Source organism: Equus asinus, chromosome 3, assembly GCF_041296235.1.
Source record: "Equus asinus isolate D_3611 breed Donkey chromosome 3, EquAss-T2T_v2, whole genome shotgun sequence".
NCBI classification, from domain to species: Eukaryota; Metazoa; Chordata; class Mammalia; order Perissodactyla; family Equidae; genus Equus; species Equus asinus.
In genome coordinates, this window is record NC_091792.1 from 119,109,421 (window position 1) to 119,131,751 (window position 22,331).

The following is a 22,331-nucleotide window of genomic DNA, read 5'->3' on the forward strand; positions in this document are numbered from 1 at the left end:
AGCAGTTGAATGAAACAGGAAGCCACTGTGATAGGCTGTCACCTGTGTGCCAGCCTATCACAATGGCTTTGTTTTTCAATTTGCCTTATGCCACCAGAACACTGCAGTTGGACTGCATAAAGAGTATACATAATGAGAAAACTTGGAAATTAGTCTTAGTCGTTGTTTCTGATCTTAGCAGAAACTCATCCAAATTAACAGGCCACCCAGGAGTTTTTACCAGCAAGCAAGCATTCTACCAGTTCTAGACTACAGGACTGTATGCCATATCTAGGCATATGCTGGGATGATTACTATTTTTCTCATTTGAAAACTACCAGAACAAACAATACGACTAGGAAAATGGACGGCACCACCAAACAAACCTATTAAAAGAGGACTGAGTCCTTTTAATAAAAGTCAATTTTATCAAGTAATTATCAATTTCTAGTTTTAATATTAGTAAACTGACAAGTCGCGAAGTAGCTAAAAGAATATAAAATTCATAACAGGTTTTCCAAATTTGAACTTAAATTATCATCTACTATAAATGAGATTAAAGAATTATAAAAATATAAATGAAACTAAATATACCCATACACTAGAATACTATTCAGCCATAAAAAGGAAGTACTGATATATGCTACAACATGCATGAATCTTGAAAACACTGTGCTAAGGGAAAGAAGCCAGTCACAAAAGGCCACATATTGTATAATTCCACGTGTATATAATGTCCAGAATAGGCAAACCTATAGAAACAGAAAGCAGGTTAGTGGTTGTCAGGGGCTGAGCAGAGGAAAATGGGGAGTGACTAATGGGTATGAGGTTTCTTTTTGGAGTGATGAACATATTCTGGGATTAGACAGCACACAGTGATGGCTGCATGACTTTGTGACTACAGTTGCCCCTATGCATGCGTGGATTCAACCAACTGTGGATAGAAAGGCTTACGATGGTTGCATTTGTACTGAACATGTACAGACCTTTTTTTCTTGTCGTTATTTCCCAAACAAACAATATAGTACAACAAATATTTACACAGCATTTACACTATATTAGGTATTATAAGTAACCTAGAGATGATTTAAAGTAACGGGAGAATGTGTGTACGTTATGTGCAAATACTAGCTGTTTTGTAAGGGACTCGAGCATCTGTGGATTTTGGTAGGTGTGAGGGTCCTGGAACCAATTCCCTGCAGATACCGAGGGTCGACTGTATACTAAAGCCAATAAACGGTACACTTAAAAGAGTCAGTATTATGATATGTAAATTCTATCTCAATTTAAGAAATATATGTTAAAGAATAAAAATTTTCTTACCAAAAACTCTGGCACTTTAATATGACATCTACTCACCAGCTGAAGTTTTGCCATTGTTTCTTCAAGATTCCGCATTTCAGAGAGTTTTCTTTTAATCTCTTTCTAGGAATAAAAAGCTTATTAGGTAAACACCTAAAAGTCAAGAAAACTTGTCACTAAGACACACTGCAAATAAGACTAAGTCATTTTTTGAGTAGTTCACGTTCCCTCTCACCAGTGAGATCTGAGGCTCTAGCCCTAAGCCTCAATTTCAACGAAGAGGAGGCAAAGCTTAGGCTTCTCTTTAATTTCTTGGCATCCTGAATGCCCACAGGGATCTATTTGTAACATCTGGAACAAGAGAGCCCTTGAAAATCTCTTTATACTTGCAGGACTTTCCTTTAGCCTTGATTTTCAGGATTCATGTCATGGCACTGTCATTTTCTATCCTATCTGCTCTCTCCCCATCTGTGACTACCAGTCTGGATCCTCTAGACTGCAACTGAGAGTGAATGCCAAGATTAAAATACAAGCTAATAGAACTCTTTTTTTGAGCCAAGTTATCATTCCTGAGACTGCCAACGGGGCACGCGAAGCCGTGTTAACATGTTGTGTGCATGGGCATAGAAGACGCAAAAGGAGGTGGAAAAGGAGAAGGATGACATACAGGAGGGTTGCAGTGAAACTAGAGTCACAAAAGCGAAATTAAAACTGCACTAATTACATTCTTTTTCAAGATTGTTTTGGCTATTCCAGGTCCTTAAGACTCCATATGAATTTTAGGATTTTTTTTCTATTGCTGCTAAAAATGCCACGGGGATTTGGACAGGGATTGCACTCAATCTGTAGATTGCTCTGGGCAGTATGGACACAGGAACAACGTTACGTCTTCCAATCCATGAACGCAGGATGTCTTTCCATTTATTTCTCTTCTTTAATTTCTTTCAGCAATGTTTTATAATTTTCAGTGTATAAGTCTTTTGCCTCCCTGGTTAAGTTTATTCCTAAATATTTTATTCTTTTGATGCTACTGTCAATGGGATTATTTTCTTAATTTTCTTTTTGGCGTGTTAATTATTAGCATATAGAAATGAACCCGATTTTTGTGCATTGATTTTGTATCCTGCAACTTTGCTGAATTTTCTTATTAGTTCTAATTTTTTGTGGAATCTTTAGGATTTTCTACATATAAGATCATGTCATCTGGAAACATAATTTTACTTCTTTCTTTCCTATTTGTATGCCTTTTATTTCTTTTTCTTACCTAATTGCTCTTGCTAGGACTTCCAGTACTATGTTGAATAGAAATGGTGAGAAGGGGCAACCTTGCCTTGTTCCTGATCTTAGAGGAAAAGCTTTCGGTCTTTCACCAATGAGTATACTGTTAGCTGTGGGCTTTTCACATATGGCCTTTATTATGTTGAGGTAGTTTCCTTCAATTCCACTAACTAGTAGAAATGAAACCGTATAAAATTAATTCAGTGATGTAGAGTAGTGGTTCTCAAACTAGGTTACACCCATTCCTGGGATAAGATGAAGATTTTCCAAGCATTATGTAAAACTCCCGTATATACATAGCTTTAAGGAATTAATAGCTGCATTCTTAATTTGCACATATAATCTTTCTTAAAAATTATCTGAGATGCGGCTTGTGGTCTAGGTATCATGTGAATTCTCCTTCCCCACCTTCCCTTTCACAGCTGTCTTTCTTCCACTTTTCAAAAGAAAGGCATGCATCTAATAGCACACTACCTCGAGATATAAAAAACTTTTGAAGCACCAGACAAAAGGATAATCTGAAATGTTACGGCTGGCTGAAGCCTTTAATTAAGACACTATTTTCTGCCATTATATCTCACTAAGAGATGTATTTCCAATAGAATTTAATTTTCATTTAATAAGTATTTATCAACATTTGTACAATATTTACCACTTTGATCCACTGATTGCTAATAATTCTAATAGTAACATTATTCAGAGGAAAATGTTATCACTTTGAACCTTACTGTCACAGGACATTTTTTAAAATAAAAAATTTCAATTCATATATTTTTTTATTGCAGAGACGTTTGACAGACTGATCATAAAAAAATATTCAAGCATAAAATCTGTTAAAATAGGATAAAATTTTGTGAGAATTTCAAGAAGAAAGGGTCATTTGAATTCCACCGGCTATATCTAAAAGAACGATGTGACAGTTTTAAGAGATCGATATTTAAAATAAACTAAAAATTAAATCCCTTGTGTCTATTTAAAATTAAAGATGAAAAATGTTAGCTATCAAGTGGAAAATGTGCAAGGACATATGCGGTTTCAAAAGGTACCTTTAAAGGGTTCGTGAGCGCAAAATGACATAGAGGAGAAACTTCTGAAGATTGCTCCCAGTGCAGAGATAAAAGGACAGAGAGAAAAATCTCAAAAGAAAATAGGACAGAGGCTGGAGAACTATCCTAAGAAGAGGTGTGCTTCAGAAAGACAACCAAACAACTCAGACAAGTGCAAGCATTTACAGGGCATAAACAACACGTTAGACAACCCTGAATCACAAAACCAACCAACCAAAAGACCCAAACTGGATATCAAAAGGGCTCAGGTTCACTCTGATCCAGGAGGATTAATGAAGCTGCCCGCAAGCTAGACATACCTTTGCTTCCTCAAGTTCTTTATCAGCAGTCTCAAGTACTTCTTCTTTATGTCTTTCCAACTGCTGTGCTAACTGGTCTATTTCAGTTAATTCTTGGCAGAGTTTCTCATTTTTGTTACTTAAATTAACAACTTCAGTTGTCACTGTTTCCTTGGTTTCCATAAGCTCTTGTATATGCTTCTCCAGGTCTTTATTAGCTTGCTGAAGAAAGTCAACCTAAATTGAATTTGTAGTACATAAGATATATGAATTGGGAAATTATCCTAAATACTGAACTTTCAAAATAATAGTTCATAATACTGTATTTTTTAATACTGAAAATTAAAACCACAGCTATTTTACATTTGCAAACTTATCCTGTTTAATTTGCAAAACTGATAATGTGGTTTAATAAGAATACATAGCCATTGGCTTTCAATTTTCAAGCAGAGAAGGACAGGAAACTTGTGTGAACTTTTTCCCAACACAGAGTTCTAAAGACATGACAAGAATACGACTATGATGATAATATTACTCTAGACTGTGCTGTCCAATGTAGGGGTCACTCGCATCCACATGTGGCTACTGAACGTGCATGTGGCTAGTCCAAACTGAGATGTGCTATAAATGTAAAATATACACAGGATTTCAAAGACTTAGTACAAAAAACCAAAAAAGAAAAAAGAATGTAAAATATTTCAATGACATTTTATAACATTAATTACATATTGAAATAATATTTTGGGTATTTTGAGGTAAACACATTATTAGAATTAATTCCACCTGTTTCTTTTTACTTTTTTAATCCAGCGACTAAAGAATGTTAAAGCGCATATGTAGCTTCTCTCACATTTGCATTAGACAGCACCGCTCTAGAGCTTCTGCTGGTATCTGTGACTGACACTATTCTGGCTGCAGTCCAGGCAGCACAGACATGTCTAAATTTCTGAAGGTCACGTGTCATGCTTTACGGAACTCTCCTGTTCTTTCACTCTTAGGTCAAAGGCATTGCAAAAGAATCCATTACAGAGGTAGTTAAAAATTACATGTTTAATTTTTATATTTATTTTTAAAAATTCTCTTTTTTACATTATAAAATATACAGTCACAAAATTTTTGAAAACAAAGAAAATCATAGAGAAGAATGTCCCATCACACAAAGATAAACTTTGTTAATATATTTTGGTGTATTCTCTTCCAGTGTTTTCTCTCTCTGAGTTCATAAATACATTTTTTAAAGGCAAATTGAAAATCACATTGTGTCTACAGTTTATTCTCTTCTTTTAAATATTAACATTATAGTGTATATAGTCCTTCCTCATTAAATATTCTTTAAAAACAAGATTTTTCAACAGCTGCACCCTATTCCTGGTACTCTGGCTCTATCAAGTTTTTCCCAGTGTAAACAATCCCTCAGTGAACAACTCTGCCACTTTCACAAACCCTTAGACCATTATAAACACAATTTCATATACTCAGTGAAATAATCATAAAATTCATTACCTGAATATTTAAATGAGCAATAAGCTTTTCATTGGTTTTATTTCTAGTCTCCAGAGAGAGGATGTCAGGGGAACGACCACCATCCAATGCGACCGACAGTCGTTCTATCTCTCGTTCTCTTAGCTCAATCTGAAGACATAAAGTTGTGTTATCACTTAAAGAAATTTGGTTTTGACCCAAACTGATTAACACTGGACAAACATTTACTTGGATATACTTCTATTTATCTTTTTTTTTTTTAAATTTTTTTAAATTTTTCCTTTTCTCTCCCAAAGCCCCCTGGTACATAGTTGTGTATTTTTAATTGTGGGTCCTTCTAGTTGTGGCATGTGGGATGCCGCCTCAGCATGGCCTAATGAGCGGTGCCATGTCCATGCCCAGGATTCGAACTGGCAAAACCCTGGGCCACCAAAGCAGAGCACACAAACTTAACCACTCAGCCACGGGGCCAGCCCCTCTATTTTTCTTAAGTTGCACAATGTATACAAGAGATTAACATTCATATATGTACCCACACATATATGGGATTAAAAAATGCATATAAGTAGAGCAAAAACAAACTACACAGAAAATGTCAACATAACAATTGTCAACATAGAGGCCTGGCCCAGTGGCGTAGTGATTAAGTTTGGGCGCTCCACCTTGGCAGCCCAGGTCTGCAGGTTTGGATCCGGGCCATGGACCTACACCACTCATCAGCCACGCTGTGTCAGCAACCCACACATAAGCTAGAGAAAGATTTGTATAGACGTTAGCTCAGGGCAAATCTTCCTCAAACAAAAAGAGGAAGACTGGCAACAGAGGTTAGCTCAAGGCAAATCTTCCTCAGCAGAAAAAAAAAAGAGAGAGAAAGAGAACTGTCAACATAGCTTTCATAAGTATTTCCATTGAATAGATTCTTCCTAATTTAATTTTTGGGTTTTCTCCTCCTCCTCTAAGATTAGGGAATGTTTATATAAAAAGAAACTACCGAGTACTGGAACTGAGTCTGAACTACTTCAGTGTTTGGTGGAATAAATGGAGAATAAACGAAGGAATGTAAAACCCAAAGAAAAGTGAACTGCTACAGAAACTCAATATTAAAAAGGATAGGAAGCTGGAGTAAATTCAATTATCTACTATTTAGAAAACAACAGATGCATAATCAAAAAGATCACTATTCACTATGAATTCACACTTATTCACATGCAAGAATTTGGAAAAACCCACACACTTTCAATCTTTGGCTTTTTTTCCCAAAAACCCCCTGAAAACAAAAACCAAGTACTCAGTTCAACAATTACTGAGCACAGTTCTAGGTACACAGAGAAGAATAAAACACGGTCCTTGACTTTCAGGAACACAGCTTTACAGGGAAAACCAGCAAGTAAACCAGTAATTGCTACCTAATACATTGTTCAATGGTAGAATAAAGGAAATAGGGATATGGCACCAAAGTATCTAAGGGAATAAAGTGATTTACTCCCCATGATATATTCACGCATGTGGAAATTAGTGAAGGCCTTATCAAATAAGTATGTCCAAAGGGTTACAAATGATGCTATGAAGAAAAGAAAGGAGGGATGCTCCAGGCAGTGACAGAAGCATAAAACAACACGGTATGTTTGAGGGAGTAGAAATGGCTCAGCATAACTGGACTGTCATGTGCAGGGGAACTAACGGTGGGAGATGAGTCTCAAGTATCAGGCAAGAACTAACTATGATAAGCTCTGAATACTTTGCTCACAGAAAGATTACTCTGGATAAAGGATCCATCTGATGAGAAAAGAAGCAGAAGCAAGGAAACCTATTGTAGAAATGTACAAGAGAGGATTAAGGCCGAAAATAAACAGTGGGATAGGGTAGAGCAGAAGAAATAAGTTTAGGAAGTACTTACACAGAACTGACAGAACTTGGTGGTGTGTGAAGGGAAGACAACCAGATCTGGAAAGACTAAAGAGTGTTAGGTTGGGCAGATGGTGATGCTACCAACCAAAGGAGACAACACAGGAGGAAAAACAGAGTGGAGGTAGAAGTAACAAGTTCAGTACTAGGCATCTGAGTATGAAGAACCTTCATCCAAGTGGAAATGCCCAGTGCTAAGTTGAGTATACGAGTCTAGAGCTCAGCAGAGAGCTTTGAGTCTGAGAGCTTGGGGAGTCATCAACATACAGACAATATCTTAAATCAAGAGAGTGGATGAGACCACTTGAGAAAATATACAGAGAAAGGAGAAGGGGTCAAAGACAGAATCTTCATAAACACTGATACTTCAGGGAATGGGCAGAGGGAAAAAAGCACAGAAAAAATTATAAGAGGTTAAAAAAAAAGGAGAGAAAATGAAATCATGGAAGAGTTTCTAAGAGAAATTATCAATAACGTCAAATACCACAGAGTGGGTCAAGAAAATAAAGACTAAAAGTATCCTTTTGGATCTAGCAATTAATGTGACTGGTGTCATTAACTAGGCTAATTTATGTAGTGGGGGGCAGAAGCCAGACTGCAATAGGTCAAGCAGTGAGCAGAAGGTAGAGAAGTGGAGACAGAGGAGTAAGACACTCTTTAGAGAAGTTGCATAAGGGAGAAGGAGAAGGCATTAGCAAGAGGGAGAGGTGGTTAGAGAGATTTTTTTAAGGGATGTTAGTGATGATGATAGCGCCTTCTCATAGGACTGTCACGAAGATTAAAAGAATTAATAATTACAAAGTGGCCATATAAGAAAGAAATTAAAAGTGATCAAAGCAAAGTCCTAAGGAGAAGAGAGGAACTGGGGCCAAGAACAGAGATAGAAAGACTAAGCCTTAAACAGGAAGACCACCACCCTACCCATTAAGTCTTGAGAGCCTGGGTGTGAATATTGCGAATTTTAAAGGCAGAGATAGGAAGTTGAGATAAGGCGATATCCTTAGAAGGAGGGTATCATAGGTTGGGGAAAGAGCTTGAAGAGAACAGCAAAATTTAGAACATATGCTGAGAAAAACAAAACTCAAGCAAAAAAAAAAAATTGACAGGGAGCAGAGTAGACTCAGCTAAGACTGATAACCACAACAAACTGGCAGTTTCAATCAGAATGGTCAAGCTGTTTTCTCCAAATACCTCAGCCACCACACAGAGATGGTAAAGACTGGTCAGTTTATGTTCATAAAGTACTTGGAAAAAATGTGATGAAAGTGTGATTATAATTTGAAAAAATACCAATAATATTCAACTCGTGCATATTTGATATTTTCAACATTTCTCCATAAAGTAAGTTTTTTGGTTGACATTATTACGATTCCTTTTCTTTTAACGCCATTTTTATCCAAATAATCCTCAAAGTACTTTACAAACTTAACAGTTACCCCAACATATAAGTTAGATCTATATTTGTATGTGCAGATCACATCACTCCAAAAAAATGCAGTCATGTGCAGAAAATGAAAAACGTGTTACCCAATTTAAACTTCAGGAAGCATATGAAGAGAGAAAGCCTGCAATTACTCAAATCAGAATTTAGCCAAGACACCAACAGAAAATATGAAACAACAACACTTGTATGGTTATGATCTAATTCTGTACCTACTTCCCCCGATTCTTCAAAAACTTTTATCAAATACTAGTGCTTGCAAAGAAAGCAAAAAAAATATGGCAACACAGAAATAAGAGCAACTTCCAAAGAGACTTATGTTCAAAATAACAAAACCCCTAAGTTAAGAGTAAAAAAAATACTTAAAAGACCATTATAAAACATAGCACACTTCAATAAAATAACCCCTACGATGGAAACAGTAATACGGTTATAAAACTCTATTTGGGTAAATATTTGACTCACCTAAAAGAAAAACAATTAAATAAAACAAAATGAAAAACTACAATTCATAATGAAGGGAATGCACTAGAGTTCTCTAAAGACATCTAAACGATTCCAGCTATTAACTCTATTAACACATGGATGAAAAACGTAAAAGCTGCATAAAAACTCAGTATCAGTAATATCAAATATAACCCAGTTCTCTTTACAATCATAGCATACTCATCTCAAGCCCCACTATGCAAGTAAATAAAAATCCTACCTGCTTGTTATAATCTCTCAGTCCACTTTCCATCATTGCTAATTTTTCTTGTAACTGGTGGACTTCCTGTTGAAGTTCTTGAATTCTGAAACACATCCATAACTAATGCCAATATACTTTTGTTAAGAAATACAAAATAACAAGAAACAAAACTAGATACATTCTTTTGTAAATTCTCTACTTTCTGTTTCTCAATGAGATATGAGGTGCTGTGCCAAAGGGTTCCAAAACCACTGCATAAATAGAGTACATCATCCTGTAGAGTTAATTTTCTAAGAGATAAAAACTTAAGTGGTAAATAATTTGAAACAGATAAGTTATGTAATAAAACGCCCACTACTGCATTTCGATCCTTAGGTTCAGGAACCTGAGGTTCTAGGCCAAAATTCACAACATTATTAAGTGAAATAAGGGACTAAAATGTTTTCTGACCCTAACTGATCCTGTATTTTCTAATAAACCACCTGCAGTCCTGGGAAGAAGAAAAATATTGAGACATACCACAATTTTCTAAGTAATTACAGCAAAAGACCTACTCCTTTCTGGAACTGGTTAATTCTAACAGAATCAGGATTTGTCCAGGTTACCTGAATTCTACAATTGCTCACGTGGATTTATACTACACCCAACCTTGCCAAGCATTAACATAAATATGACACAACCATTTTCACACTGGAAAGATAAAGCCTGAAGCTGGGTCTGCTTTTAAGAGAGATTTTCTAGGGGGTAGAGTAAGCGAGGCTGGACACAGCTCATCCCTGCTTTTACTGGAACCAACATTTTCTACTCATCTAGGTGCAGGAGAAGAGCATGTATGCAACTGAACTCATTTATGCACGAATGACTCAATACAAACAAAGGGTGGGTGTGCAAATTAAAATAAGATAATCAAGAGACTAATGCCACCTAAGACAGTTTGATAGGAAATAAAAATGTTAAGGAGAAAGAAAGACGAAGAAAATGATACAAATACAGCCCAAAAAAACTCCTTAAATAATACCAATACATTGCCTGAGAAATCCTAGATTAAAACTGTAACAGAAGAACAAAATACAAAATATGTCATGGTTAAGGTTAGGTTAGATAACTGTATAAATACAGATACATAATACCGTGTTAGAATAACTGAGCTAAGAGATCCTAATCAGTACCTCAACCACATTTCTTTTTAGATTGTTACATTGAGATTAATAAAGTGGCAAACTCTCCCATATTCTCTGCATAACCTACAAAATAGAAAGTTATCTGCACTAACCATTTCCACTAGTGTATTCCATATTTTAAAGTGTTTCTCCAGCTATGACCGCAGAAGTTGTCACTAGTGCTCTCTTGCTCCTTTGAATCCTTTATAATTTTCTTAATGGCATTTTATGTATTTCTCCTTGTTTCATCTTCACTACTGGATTTTAAGCTTCTCAAAAGCAGCAATACCATCTCATTCATCTTTACATCCCCAGAACATTTACATAGTGCTCTTCCCAGAGAGATTAACAAAGTTTCAACTAAAATGGAATTTAGTTGATTGCAATTTAAGGAAATACAAACATACAGAGCTAGAGAATCATGAAGCAAGAATTTCAAAGCCAGTTACAAATCTATTCATGTCCATTGGCATTTGACGTAAATCTCAAGTAATAGAGTCCTGTAAAAAATAACTTTACTTGGGTGGTGAAACTCAATGTCAAAGCAACTCTACTAAAACAGGTTCTAAATGGCACTACACTGTTTTACAGTAAACAGACAGAAACATCAAATACACAATCTATCTGAAACCAACATTTCAAAACAAGTTTAACAACATTCGATACTCAGAATACATTCAGAAAGTATTTACTGAGTGCTTGTGCAAAGTTCTGTGCTAGGCGCTGGGGATACAACAGTTCAGAAGACAAAAGCCCTACTATCAAGAAACTTAGTTAATCAAGTGATCAATTAACAAAAGCCAACAAAAAATTATTTAATGCACCTGTTATCAGCCACCTGCAGGAGGTCTGCAATGTAAGGGTCTTCTGGCTGAGGCACTGGATATGAACTGACTTCAGAGGGAGGGACTGGTTCGTCAATTTGCATACGCTGGCGCCTGAAAGCAATACTCCTTTTCTTGCCACCTAGAAAAAACACACGTATTTCAAAAAACTAAAAAGAAACAACCATTATCTTAGAATTAAATATTCCAGAAGGTTAGCCCTTTTGTTATAAAGTGTGCCTCTGGCTCATATTATACACTGATAAAATATTTGCTCCCTCATATATAAATACCTACTCTGATCTTTATAAATAACGCCATTTCTGAAAACCTCAACAAGACATGGTTATACAATAAGTTTTACTTTCTGTATGCTTACATGTATGCCCAGATTTAATCTATTCCTCCACTAGATGGGGACCAGACATCAGCAAGATTAAGTGTGCCATGTGGTGTCCACTATGATGAGCTCAGGAAATCATCACCAGCAGAAAACTGTGAAACAAGGAGCTTAAGACAGTGAGAACTAAATACACATGCTTATTAAGCAAGGCCAAAAGAACAGGTAATTGAAACTTAAAGTAGCAAAATTAGTATATAATGGAACGTCATCTGTAACATAAAATCATGCTACAATCTAAATTAGTGGAGAAGGTTTTCTTAATTATCCTTAAAACTGGCAGGAATAATTTCTTTGTAGGAATAGATATAGCCTCTCTTGGTCCAAACGTGGATACTTTACCTTTTCCAGCATCTGCCCAAGATGAGACGTAAACTTGAAAAACTATTGATCCCCACGAAGAACAAACATAACCCACAAGTTTGTCTTCATTAGAATCCTAATAAATTTTGTATACTTCTCTCTCTCATTTTGAAGATGAAGCAACCGAGGGAAAAGTATTTAAATGACCTGATGTAATTATACACCTAAATACGATGAATGATTTTCTTCTTCCTTTGTCTCCTGGTTTTCTTCCTTGATTCCTCCTCAGTTTCTTTCAAAGACCCTCTTCTCTTTTTCCATCAGTCCCTTAAATGCCAACTTCCCTAGGGTCTGTCTTTGATTCTCTCTTCTCAGTCTACATGATCTCACTGGATATTTCCTACCACATCCATAGCTTCAATTTCTATGATACTCCAGTGACTCCAAATTTGAATCTCCGTCGGGGACCACACTTCTGAGAACAGATCTATATATCTCACAGCACACCAGAAATCTCAAGGTGAATGTCCTGTGCGCATAAGATACTCAGCACATCCAAAAGTAGACTCCTGCTCCACCTCCCACATTCTCTCTCTTAAGACAAAGGGCCATCATCGACCCGCTCATTCACTTGAAACAGAAATCTGGGAATGCCTCTACCTCCCACGTCCGCCATATTCAGTCACTAAATTCTATAGACTACATTTCTGAATCTGTCCCATTCTTTTCTCAGATAACCTGATTATCTTATTTTTTTCTTAATCTTCCAGTTACTTTCGAGATCTCCCATTTTTCCCCATCTGTTCTGCCTTTGGATCAGTCTCCCTCTTCACCCCATTTCCTGCCATCTTGAGCTCCACTGATTCTTCCCCGACCCTGGCCACTCAATTCCTAATCTGTTGACTCTCATGGGTCTCTTCTCTACTCAGCTTCAAGCACACAACAACATGACTGCTTGGACTTTGTCACTACTTAGAACCGTGCCAGCCTCTATATCTTCACTTCCCTTCTGATCATAATCTTCATTCTGACCAAACTATTGTCCTCACCACGCTCTTCAATTCTTCAGTCTCTAGTTAAGTCTCATAATCCAGTACTTTCCTACACCTCACTTACTTCTATGATTTTGATCCCATGGTTCAGGCATCTCAATGATCTATCACTAGTACTGGAGATTCTTCTACCAACCTTACGCCCGGACAGCCGTCAACTCTGGATATCCCCTATTCTTTCTTTCCTCGTGCTCGAGAACCACTGAGCATAAAGCTCAAAACAGTAAAACTAAGAAAGTACATCATTTCCGGATTCTCTGAGTATGGATTACTTTTATAACTAAAATAGTAATAATAATGATAATAATAAGAGGAAAAAGAATTTAAAATAATGATTAAGGAGATAAAACTCAGGGCATTGAAGTTAGACTACTTGCATCTAAGAGGCTATTATTACATAAGCTTCTAAGCACATGTAAAAAACACTACTTGGATATTCAGAAATATATCAAAAGTTTTTGCGACTATCCAGATATATCTTTTCAAATACTAAAGTCTAGCATGAAAATTCAAAGTTCTGTTTCAGTCAACAGTTTAAACATCTTTAAAAGATTAGAGGTGTATAATTTGTTTTGAGAAGGAATAGACTTACCTGGAGTTTGCACTACAGCATGCAAATTCTTTTCTTGGAGTTGTTGAATTTTTTCATTTTTAGCTTTGCTCTCTTTCTCCAAAAGTTTGACTTTATGAACATACTGGTTATTTAGAAATTTGAGATCAGCTGTTTCACGTGCACACTTCTTCAATGTAGTTTTCAACTCTTAAAATGAAAACAATTCAGACTATTTTACAGATCAAGAAATCTCCAGAGTTCTTCCATTTCACAAAATACAAAAAGTCACATCACTTTGAAAGGCTCCACCTGATCCTTATGCATGCTTTGTTTGGAAGGCTATTAACTTTTCTACCACTAGTAACAAAACTGCAAATAAGTCATTAAGCAAGAAAGGGGATTATATTTTTCTTCTGCAGTATGAGCCTAATATAAACCATGGCTTTTGATCCAGTAAATTGGGTGGGAAGTTAAGGAATTATGAATTCATGTCAGGTTTCAGACAAGGCTTTCTACTGACTGTAAGAAGAACTTATAATAAGATAGCCCTAAAATTACCCTCTGCCTAGGACCTTTGAAATCATTCGATTCTACCTTCCAGCTCACAGATGGAGTATTAAAGAATCAGAATGATACATGGCTTTCACCTCACTTTACTCTTATTTCCAGAAAGGGAAAAACAAAAGTTGTTTCAAGAACAGTTCTTCACTTCCAGCATTTAATCTTTCCACAGCAACTATAAATGCAAAAATATAATCCACATATAGTGAAGACAAATATAGCTATGGAATGCAAATTTATTTTCCTTCTCAGGAACTCTTCAATACACCCTACTGTATTTCAAGAGCTGTTAGCAAGACGACTACTACATTTTCTTATAAATAGTTTTAAAATTAGACTAGCCTTTCCTACATATAAAACAAAAAGGGCAAAAATATTGCATTTTAAAAATCACAAAATTTCACCTTTAATGTGTTGGTCTGATTGTTCTCTCTGTTTCATTAATTCCAGGTATAATTCATTATTTTCCCTGATCAATCTTGCATTTTCAATTTTATAAGGTTCCAAAATAAAATCAAAATTGGCACTTTCTTTTTCAGCTTTCAGAGCAGATAATTTTGATTTCCGAAGACTTTCTGTGGTATGAACGAGGTCACTAAAATTAAAGAACAAATGTAAATTCAAGGAAATATTCCATTAACTTTCTAATAACTAAAAATAAATTCTAAAAAGCCTTAAAATATATGTTACTACTAGTGAGCTTAAATCTAAAACCAAGCAAAAACACTAGGAATCTTTCAAGGTACCAGGAAATGTTTAAAAATTTCTCAAAATAAGATTAATTAAAAATTATGAAATATATACAGTTAGAATCATCTTTCTTTTTTTTTTTTAAGATTTTACTTATTTATTTATTTTTCCTTCTCCCCAAAGCCCCCCAGTACATAGTTGTATACCCTAGTTGTGGGTCCCTCTAGTCGTGGCCCGTGGGATGTCACCTCAGCATGGCCTGACGAGTGGTGCCAGGTCTGCACCCAGGATTCAAACCAGGGAAACCCTGGGCTGCCAAAGCAGAGTGTGCAAACCTAACCACTCGGCCATGGGGCCAGCCCCTAGAATCATCTTTGAATCTCCCCTCTCACTCATTCCTCATGTCCAGTTGGTTACCTGATCCTGTGGAATCTGTGAAACTAATGTGTTCATGTAGCAAATATTTATTCAGTGCCCGCTACATGCTATGTGCCAGTGACACAATAAATAAGAATCAATTCCTCACCTCTAAGAACATATGCCAGTGGAATATGTACCCCATCAATATTTATCGAGTAGGGAACACAATAAAGAACCCACCATCAAGGAGCTTATACTCTATTGACAGTTTGTCCAAAAAGTTATAATACCATGTGATAAACTCAACAAATACTTCAGTGCCAACTACATGTTCAGTCTGCCCCAGGTACAGCAGTGATAAAGTCTGTCTCTAGTCTCATGGAGTTTGCATTCTAAAGGGAAGACAAAAACAAGTTCCCAATAATGCTGAGTAGTTAAGGTAGCAGGGAACAGACGTGATGGAGTCCTGCAGGCCATATAGCTAACCAAGCACAAAGGCGAGGGAGGAGGGAGAGGAGAGAAGGACTTCACAAGCAGATAGAAGAGCAGTGGAGAGACCAAGGGTGAGAGCGTACATATGTGTAGAGAGCTTCAAGTGGCTCACCACATGGGAGATGAAGCTGCAGGGACCAGATCATGAAGGCCACACTAAAGACCACAAATATCTTTCACCCATTCTCTCCTTTCCATCACCATCACTTGTGGTCCTACTGCAAAACCTTCCTAAGTAACTTCCCTGCTCCAGTCTCAAACCACAGGAAGAGAGCTCATGTGGAAAAGAACAAAAATCACAAAGATTAATATAATAGCAATTAAAGACCAGTGAATGAGGCAGACATAGAACTCCAACTACATCAGAAAACCACATAAGAAACTGTAATTCTATTCACAGGGACAACCTCAGAAATGGTTACTCTGCACGGCGTGGTGTGAATGGTGCCCCTAGAGTTCTGTAATGTGGAAGCCCAGAACTGATGTCAGGGGAGAAGGACCTAGGAAGCAAAGAGGAGCTTCAGATGCTCTAAGGACTTTTCAGAAATCTACCCGTTTCTTTACTGAAGCATGAAGTTCAATCAGAAACTAGATAAATGGGATTAAGGGTCATACAGGTTTAGAACTGTATTTTCATCTTTACCTGAAAAGTTTTTCTACCAAAGGTAAACAATCCACCGTCAGAGTCTGGCGGTACCCCAGCTGATCCAATCTTCTTCTGATATTCATATACTTTCTTTCTACAGCTGTAGCCATGTTGTCTTCCAAAACTAGTTCTATTCAATCCCAAAAATTAAAGTCCTAAAAGAAAAAAGAGAAATGTCATTCTACTATTGTAGCTGTTATTACTGTTTCATGATAAGAAGAAAAGATTCTTTTAATAGGAAGCAGGATTTTTTCTTTCTCTTTAGGTAGGCAGCTTTCTGGAATATTTAGACAGATTTAAATCCAATGCTTATGAGATTCACGTTCTTGCAGTAAAATAAGTATCTCTTCATAAACTTGCATATAAAGTTAAAACAATAAAGTTTCTCGAAGAAACCAAAACAGACTATTTTCCTGAGCCTGAGATAGGCAGAGAATTCTTAGAGAAGCCTCTTTTAAAATCACCAAATATAAAAGAAAAACTTCATAAATTCAACTTCATCAAATTAAAAACATCTGCTAATCGAACTATTCCATTAAGAAAACAAAAAGGCAAACAAAAGAGTGGGAGAAAATATAACATCTGAGAAAAGATTTGGAATAACATAAAGAACTCTTACAATTCCTTAATAAAAAAGACAAACACCCTAATAAGAAAATGGGCTAAAGACTTGAACAGGCACTTTGCACAAGATATCTGAATGCGCCTAATCATATGAAAAGGTGCTTAACACCATTAGTCGTTAGGGAAACACAAATTCAAACCACAATGAGGAACAAATTAACCTATGCTAGAATGGCTAAAATTAAAAATACAAAACCAAATGTTGTCAAGGATTTGGAGCAGCTGGAATTTTTACACTCCTGACAGAAGAGTAAAATCACTGTGGAAAAAGTTTATAAAGTTAAACATCCTTCTACCCTATAACTCTGTAATTCTGCTTCTAGGTATTTACTCAAGGAAACGAAAATGAACATCCGTGAAGAGACTCTACAGGAATATTCATAGCAGCTTTATTCATAATAGCCCCAGACTGGAAACAACCTATAAATCCATCAAGAGCAGAAGGATAAATAAACCATGATATCTTTATACAATGTTAAACCACTCAGGAATAAGAGGCAAGGAACTACTGAAACACGTTAACCACATGGATGAATTTGAAAAGCATTATTTGAGCAACAGAAGCCAGACAAATACTGTAGATTCCATTTACATGAAGTTCAAGAACAGGCAAAATTAAACTATGTGGACAGAAATTAGAACAGTGGGGGCTGGCCCAGTGGCACAGCGGTTAAGTTCGCATGTGGCGCTTCTCAGCGGCCCGGGGTTCCCTGGTTCGGATCCCGGGTGAGGGCACGGCACCGCCTGGCAAGCCATGTTATGGTAGGCGCCCCACATACAAAGTAGAGGAAGATGGGCATGGATGTTAGCTCAGGGCCAGTCTTCCTCAGCAAAAAGAGGAGGATTGGCAGTAGTTAGCTCAGGGCTAATCTTTCTCAAAAAAAAAAAAAGAAAGAAATTAGAACAGCAGTTACCTGGGGTAGTGGGAGTGGGTGGAGACTGACTGGAAGGGCTAAGAGAAAGCTTTCCAGGGTGAGGAAAATATTTTGTTGATTGGAGTAGCAGTTATACAAGTGTGCACAGTTATTAAAGCTTTCCAAACAGTACACTTAAGATCTGTGAATTTCATCACGTAAATTTTACTTCCATTTAAAAAAGAACACACACATAAGTATCTCTGCGCATGTATTAATTCTTGTCTTTTTAAATATTTATGAATATATTCTCTATCAATCTGCCCGAAAATGGAGTTATCCAAAGATCACTTCTTTACAAACTTTGCTCTTTTCTAACCTTTGCCAAGGAAATACAGTTCTAGTACTCACAGTTCCATACAAAACAAAAACTGCTTCACACCTTTATTGTTCTTCACAATTTATAAAATGCGAACGCATGTGACTACGTGCAAAATAGATCCTCACAACTATCCTGTGAGAGAGATGGGGCCAACGATAAGCTCCTTGGATATTCTCCCTATTCAAAGATGAGGACAGGCTGTCTCAAGAGGATAACTTTTCCCAAACCGCAGGGCCACAAAGCTGGAGGGCAGCCACTGGGAGCCAGGCCTCCTGAGTCCTGGTCCAGCACTCTGGTATCGGTACCATGCCGCCTCAACCTAACCAAATCACTTCCAAATAAGTACGTCTCCTTGGTTCCTCCTTTCTACAATCTTTCTACCCATTCTTGCTAACCTTTTCTTTGAGTGACTTCCCCATGGACTTTCTGGGTTCCTTCCACAAGTGGGACCCAACTGATGCAGGGTGTTTTAGAGAAACTCCCGGAGACATCAGAAACACACCTGTCAAGCCAACAACTAGCCGGGCCTGCAACATTCAGACATTTCTCCTCTTTGGTACCAACTGTGGTTACCGAGGAATAATACTTCCTTACACCCTGCTGAGTGAGAGAGAGAACAAACCAAAAAGTCATGACCACAGCCTTAACACACAGGACGGATGAAAAAGATCAAAATCCTCCCAGAAGGACAAAAAACATGTAGTAGGCTTTCCCCACCCCTGAGCTGCTGTCTTCTCCCCACCTCCATCATCCAAATATTGTGGCTATACCGTAAATTTCTAGCAAAACAACATAAAAGGTTAAGTTTGGAGGTCCCCCATGCTTACATGTTTACAACTACCCACCTGCTTACCTGGGGGGGTTGCCGTCTGAAAGCCAATACATAATATTTTTACAAAAATATCCCGTGTGTATGTCCGCATTGGGGTTTCAAACCACAATAAACCCTTAACCAAGGCGGCCCGGGAGTCCTTCCTTACTGAACGTAAACCAGCAGAGACTGGAAGGCAGAGGGGATGTTTTGAAAGATGCCGGGCAAAGGTTCCTAGATGGCTCCCGCCCTGCGCTTTCGGCATTTTTGTTTACAAAGAGCAGGTCTGACTGGCATACGAAGAGGGCATTTTAACTTTTAAATGAAGCCGTCAGTGCGCAGCAGGCCGCTCGGCACGGACCGACAGCCGGCCTGGGGCTGGAGGGCGGGCAGGACGACATCGCGGCTCGAGCCCCGGCCGCCCCCGGCCCGCAGCTCCACCGTCGGCCGCCGGAGGGAAGCGGCTGCGGGCAGCGGGCCCGGCGGGAGCCTCGGCGCCCCGCCCCGCCCGGCTCAGCTCGACTCGACTCGGCCCCACCTCCTCCCGCGGCCGCGCGGCCTCCCTCCCGGCAGCGCCCGGGCCGGCCCGCGGGGACCGCCCGGAGGGGAAGGCGCCGCCCGCCGGCCGCCCGCCGCCCGGCCCCCACCGCCGCCGCGACCACGCTCACTTGCAGCTCCGGCCGCCGCTCGCTCCGCCTGCGGCCGCATCGCGCCGAGCCGAGCCTGCCTCGCTGCTCCTTCCGCCCCAGACACCGGCTCCGGCGCTAGGGCAGTTTGAAAATGGCGCGGAGAGCCGCTCGGGGCCGGCGCGGAGGAGGCGCCGCAGTTGCCCCGGTAACGCGAGCGGCAGGCGATTCGCGGCGCGCGGCCGAGGCGCGCCCGGCGGCGATGGCGGCGCTGGGCCCCGGTGCCCGGAAACGCAACGGCCGCGACGACGCGATGCCACGGCGCCCCCTGGCGGCCGGCAAACCCCCAACCTCAGCGGGGTCGGAGTGCGGGCCTCCTATCGACCGGGTGCTGGGTGCGAGGTCAAAACGCTGCCCCAGCCCCGGTTCCTGCCGCGGATCAGCCTGCACCGGCGAGGCGAACGCCTCCTGTCCACGTAACCGGATTCCCGTCTAAATATCACATTGTCTTTGCAGCTTTCCCTGATAACCACCCGGTACAATTAACTGTTGCTCCCACACCCATGTCTCTGTGAAGCTCTGTGTGGACTCATCCCATCACGATAACATCGTTACGTTTAGATCCCGTGAGTGCTGTCACCCCACCGAAACCTCATTGTTTGTATGTCTCTCCCTGCCGTCCCCAACTGTGACTTCCATGAGTCAGAGACTATTTTACCCAGCTGTGTTTCTCTAGCACCCTACCACGATGAATATTTGTGAATGGAATTAAATTTAAATAAACTGGTTAAAGAGAGGTTGCTCACATACGGAAAACAGGTGATCAAATCCAAGAATTCCATTTCTCCCCCGAAAACTTGTAGATAATCAGAGAGGAGCTCAATTCCTTTCAGTTTACTACTCCCCCAAGGAGGTCTTCCACTCTGAAGATGTACTTAGTCTTCCTGTATCGTGTACTGCTCTGAGAGTTGTGAACAACATCGTACCCATTCATGTATTGCTTTAACGTTTCCATCGTGTCTGTTTTCACACACGTCTTAATGAATTTTATGGAATTTCTAGGATGCAATCAGGTTCTGTAGATGGCTTTTATAGTCATGAACATGTACAATTAAACACATTTTTTACTGAACAAGTATCTTTTTTGAAAACAAGGGGCCATAAATTAATTAATATCATAGCAAAATGGCTGTGCAACAGCCACCCAGTCAAGATGACTTTTTGGCTTCCCTTTGCCCCAAACACATAGCAATTAGAAAATGTAGGGGCCGGCCCCATGGTGAAGCGGTAGGTTTGCATGTTCTGCTTCGGAGGCCTGGAGTTCGCTGGTTCAGATCCCAGGTGTAGACCTACCCACTGCTTGTTACGTGGTGCTTCGGCAGGCGTCCCACATATAAAGTAGAGGAAGCTGGGCACGGATGTTAGCTCAAGGCCAGTCTTCCTCAGCAAAAAGAGGAGGATTGGTAGCAGATGTTAGCTCGGGGCTAATCTTCCTCAGAAAAACAAGAAAGAAAGAAAATGTAAAAATCAAAATCAAAACAGAAATTAAAAAAGGTGAGTGGGACACTGAATTCACAGGTGAGTTTTGCTCCAAGCAACATGAAAGACCAGAATCAGGCTCACTGCAGGACTCCAAGGCCTGAGGTCAGGGTCCCTGGCACACACACACACAAATTGTGATTGCTCACCCTACAGGTCCTAGGGCTTTGAGCAAGCTATAGAGCTCTGGAGACAGAATGAAACAGAAAGTGCCTGGCAACAGAAACTGAGCCCAATGGGCTCCACAGTTCTCGCAAATCACCACTGGACAGGAGCCCTGAGTTGCCTAGATGAGACTTGGTTCTTAAGTGGGGCAGTCCCGGTGGGGCCAGCCTTAAAACTGATAATAGGGAGAAGGGATAGCCAGATATAAGAGAAAGAGAAATAAATAAACTTTCACTGAAAATGAGCTTGCAAACCAAAATAATGAAGAAATCTAATGCTAACAGAGGTAGCCAGCAAGATAATCAAAACATGAATTCTTTCCAGATGAAAAAGTCTGATGATGCCTTTAAAATGAAGATAGTTAAGAGGATCTAGAGCAAGTTTTCACGACCTGGGCACTTTTAACATTTTTGGGCTGGATAATTCTTTGTTATGGGGGGCCTGTCCTGAGTATCATAGAATGTTTAACTGCATTGCTGGCTTCTACCCACTAGATCCCAGAAGCATCCTCCCAGTTGTGACAATCAAAAACGTCTCCAGACATTGCCAAATGTCTCTTGGGAGGCAAAATCACCGCTGTTTGAGAACCACTGGTCTAGATGGATGAAGGAATAATTGCTATTACAAAGAATGAAAATTATTAAATAAGAACAAATGGATATGAGAGGGAACCAACCAGAAAATTTGGAAATTAAAAATATAGTCATCAAAAAACTTTAAAATTTAAAAAAAATTATTAAGTAGGATAAACTATAGATTAGATGTCTGTTAAAAGAATTAGAGAATTTATCCAGAACCCAGTGCAGACAAAGAAATAAAATATATTTTAAAAGCAGTTAAGAAATAACAGATAGGGGCTGGCCCGTGGC

At 39.0% G+C, this 22,331-nt stretch overlaps 1 protein-coding gene across 4 annotated transcripts in view; it reads right to left on the bottom strand.

The window, feature by feature from the left end:
• Positions 1 to 20,053, bottom strand: part of CEP135 (centrosomal protein 135) — a 69,921-nt gene extending 49,868 nt beyond the window's left edge. For 2 of the 4 annotated variants that reach the window (XM_014835800.3, XM_070505810.1), the window contains exons 1-9: positions 19,801 to 20,053; positions 16,459 to 16,616; positions 14,678 to 14,868; positions 13,752 to 13,919; positions 11,405 to 11,546; positions 9,439 to 9,523; positions 5,408 to 5,536; positions 3,926 to 4,141; positions 1,339 to 1,404 (exon numbers count right to left, since the gene is read on the bottom strand). In XM_014835800.3, the coding sequence (XP_014691286.1) occupies positions 1,339 to 1,404; positions 3,926 to 4,141; positions 5,408 to 5,536; positions 9,439 to 9,523; positions 11,405 to 11,546; positions 13,752 to 13,919; positions 14,678 to 14,868; positions 16,459 to 16,571 (1,110 nt within the window). In that variant the 5' untranslated portion in view covers positions 16,572 to 16,616; positions 19,801 to 20,053. Of the gene's footprint in view, positions 1 to 1,338; positions 1,405 to 3,925; positions 4,142 to 5,407; positions 5,537 to 9,438; positions 9,541 to 11,404; positions 11,547 to 13,751; positions 13,920 to 14,677; positions 14,869 to 16,458; positions 16,617 to 19,174; positions 19,642 to 19,800 lie in introns of those variants that run through there. The other 2 variants (XM_070505809.1, XM_070505811.1) reach the window with 2 other exon arrangements.
• Positions 20,054 to 22,331: the final 2,278 nt, after the last annotated feature.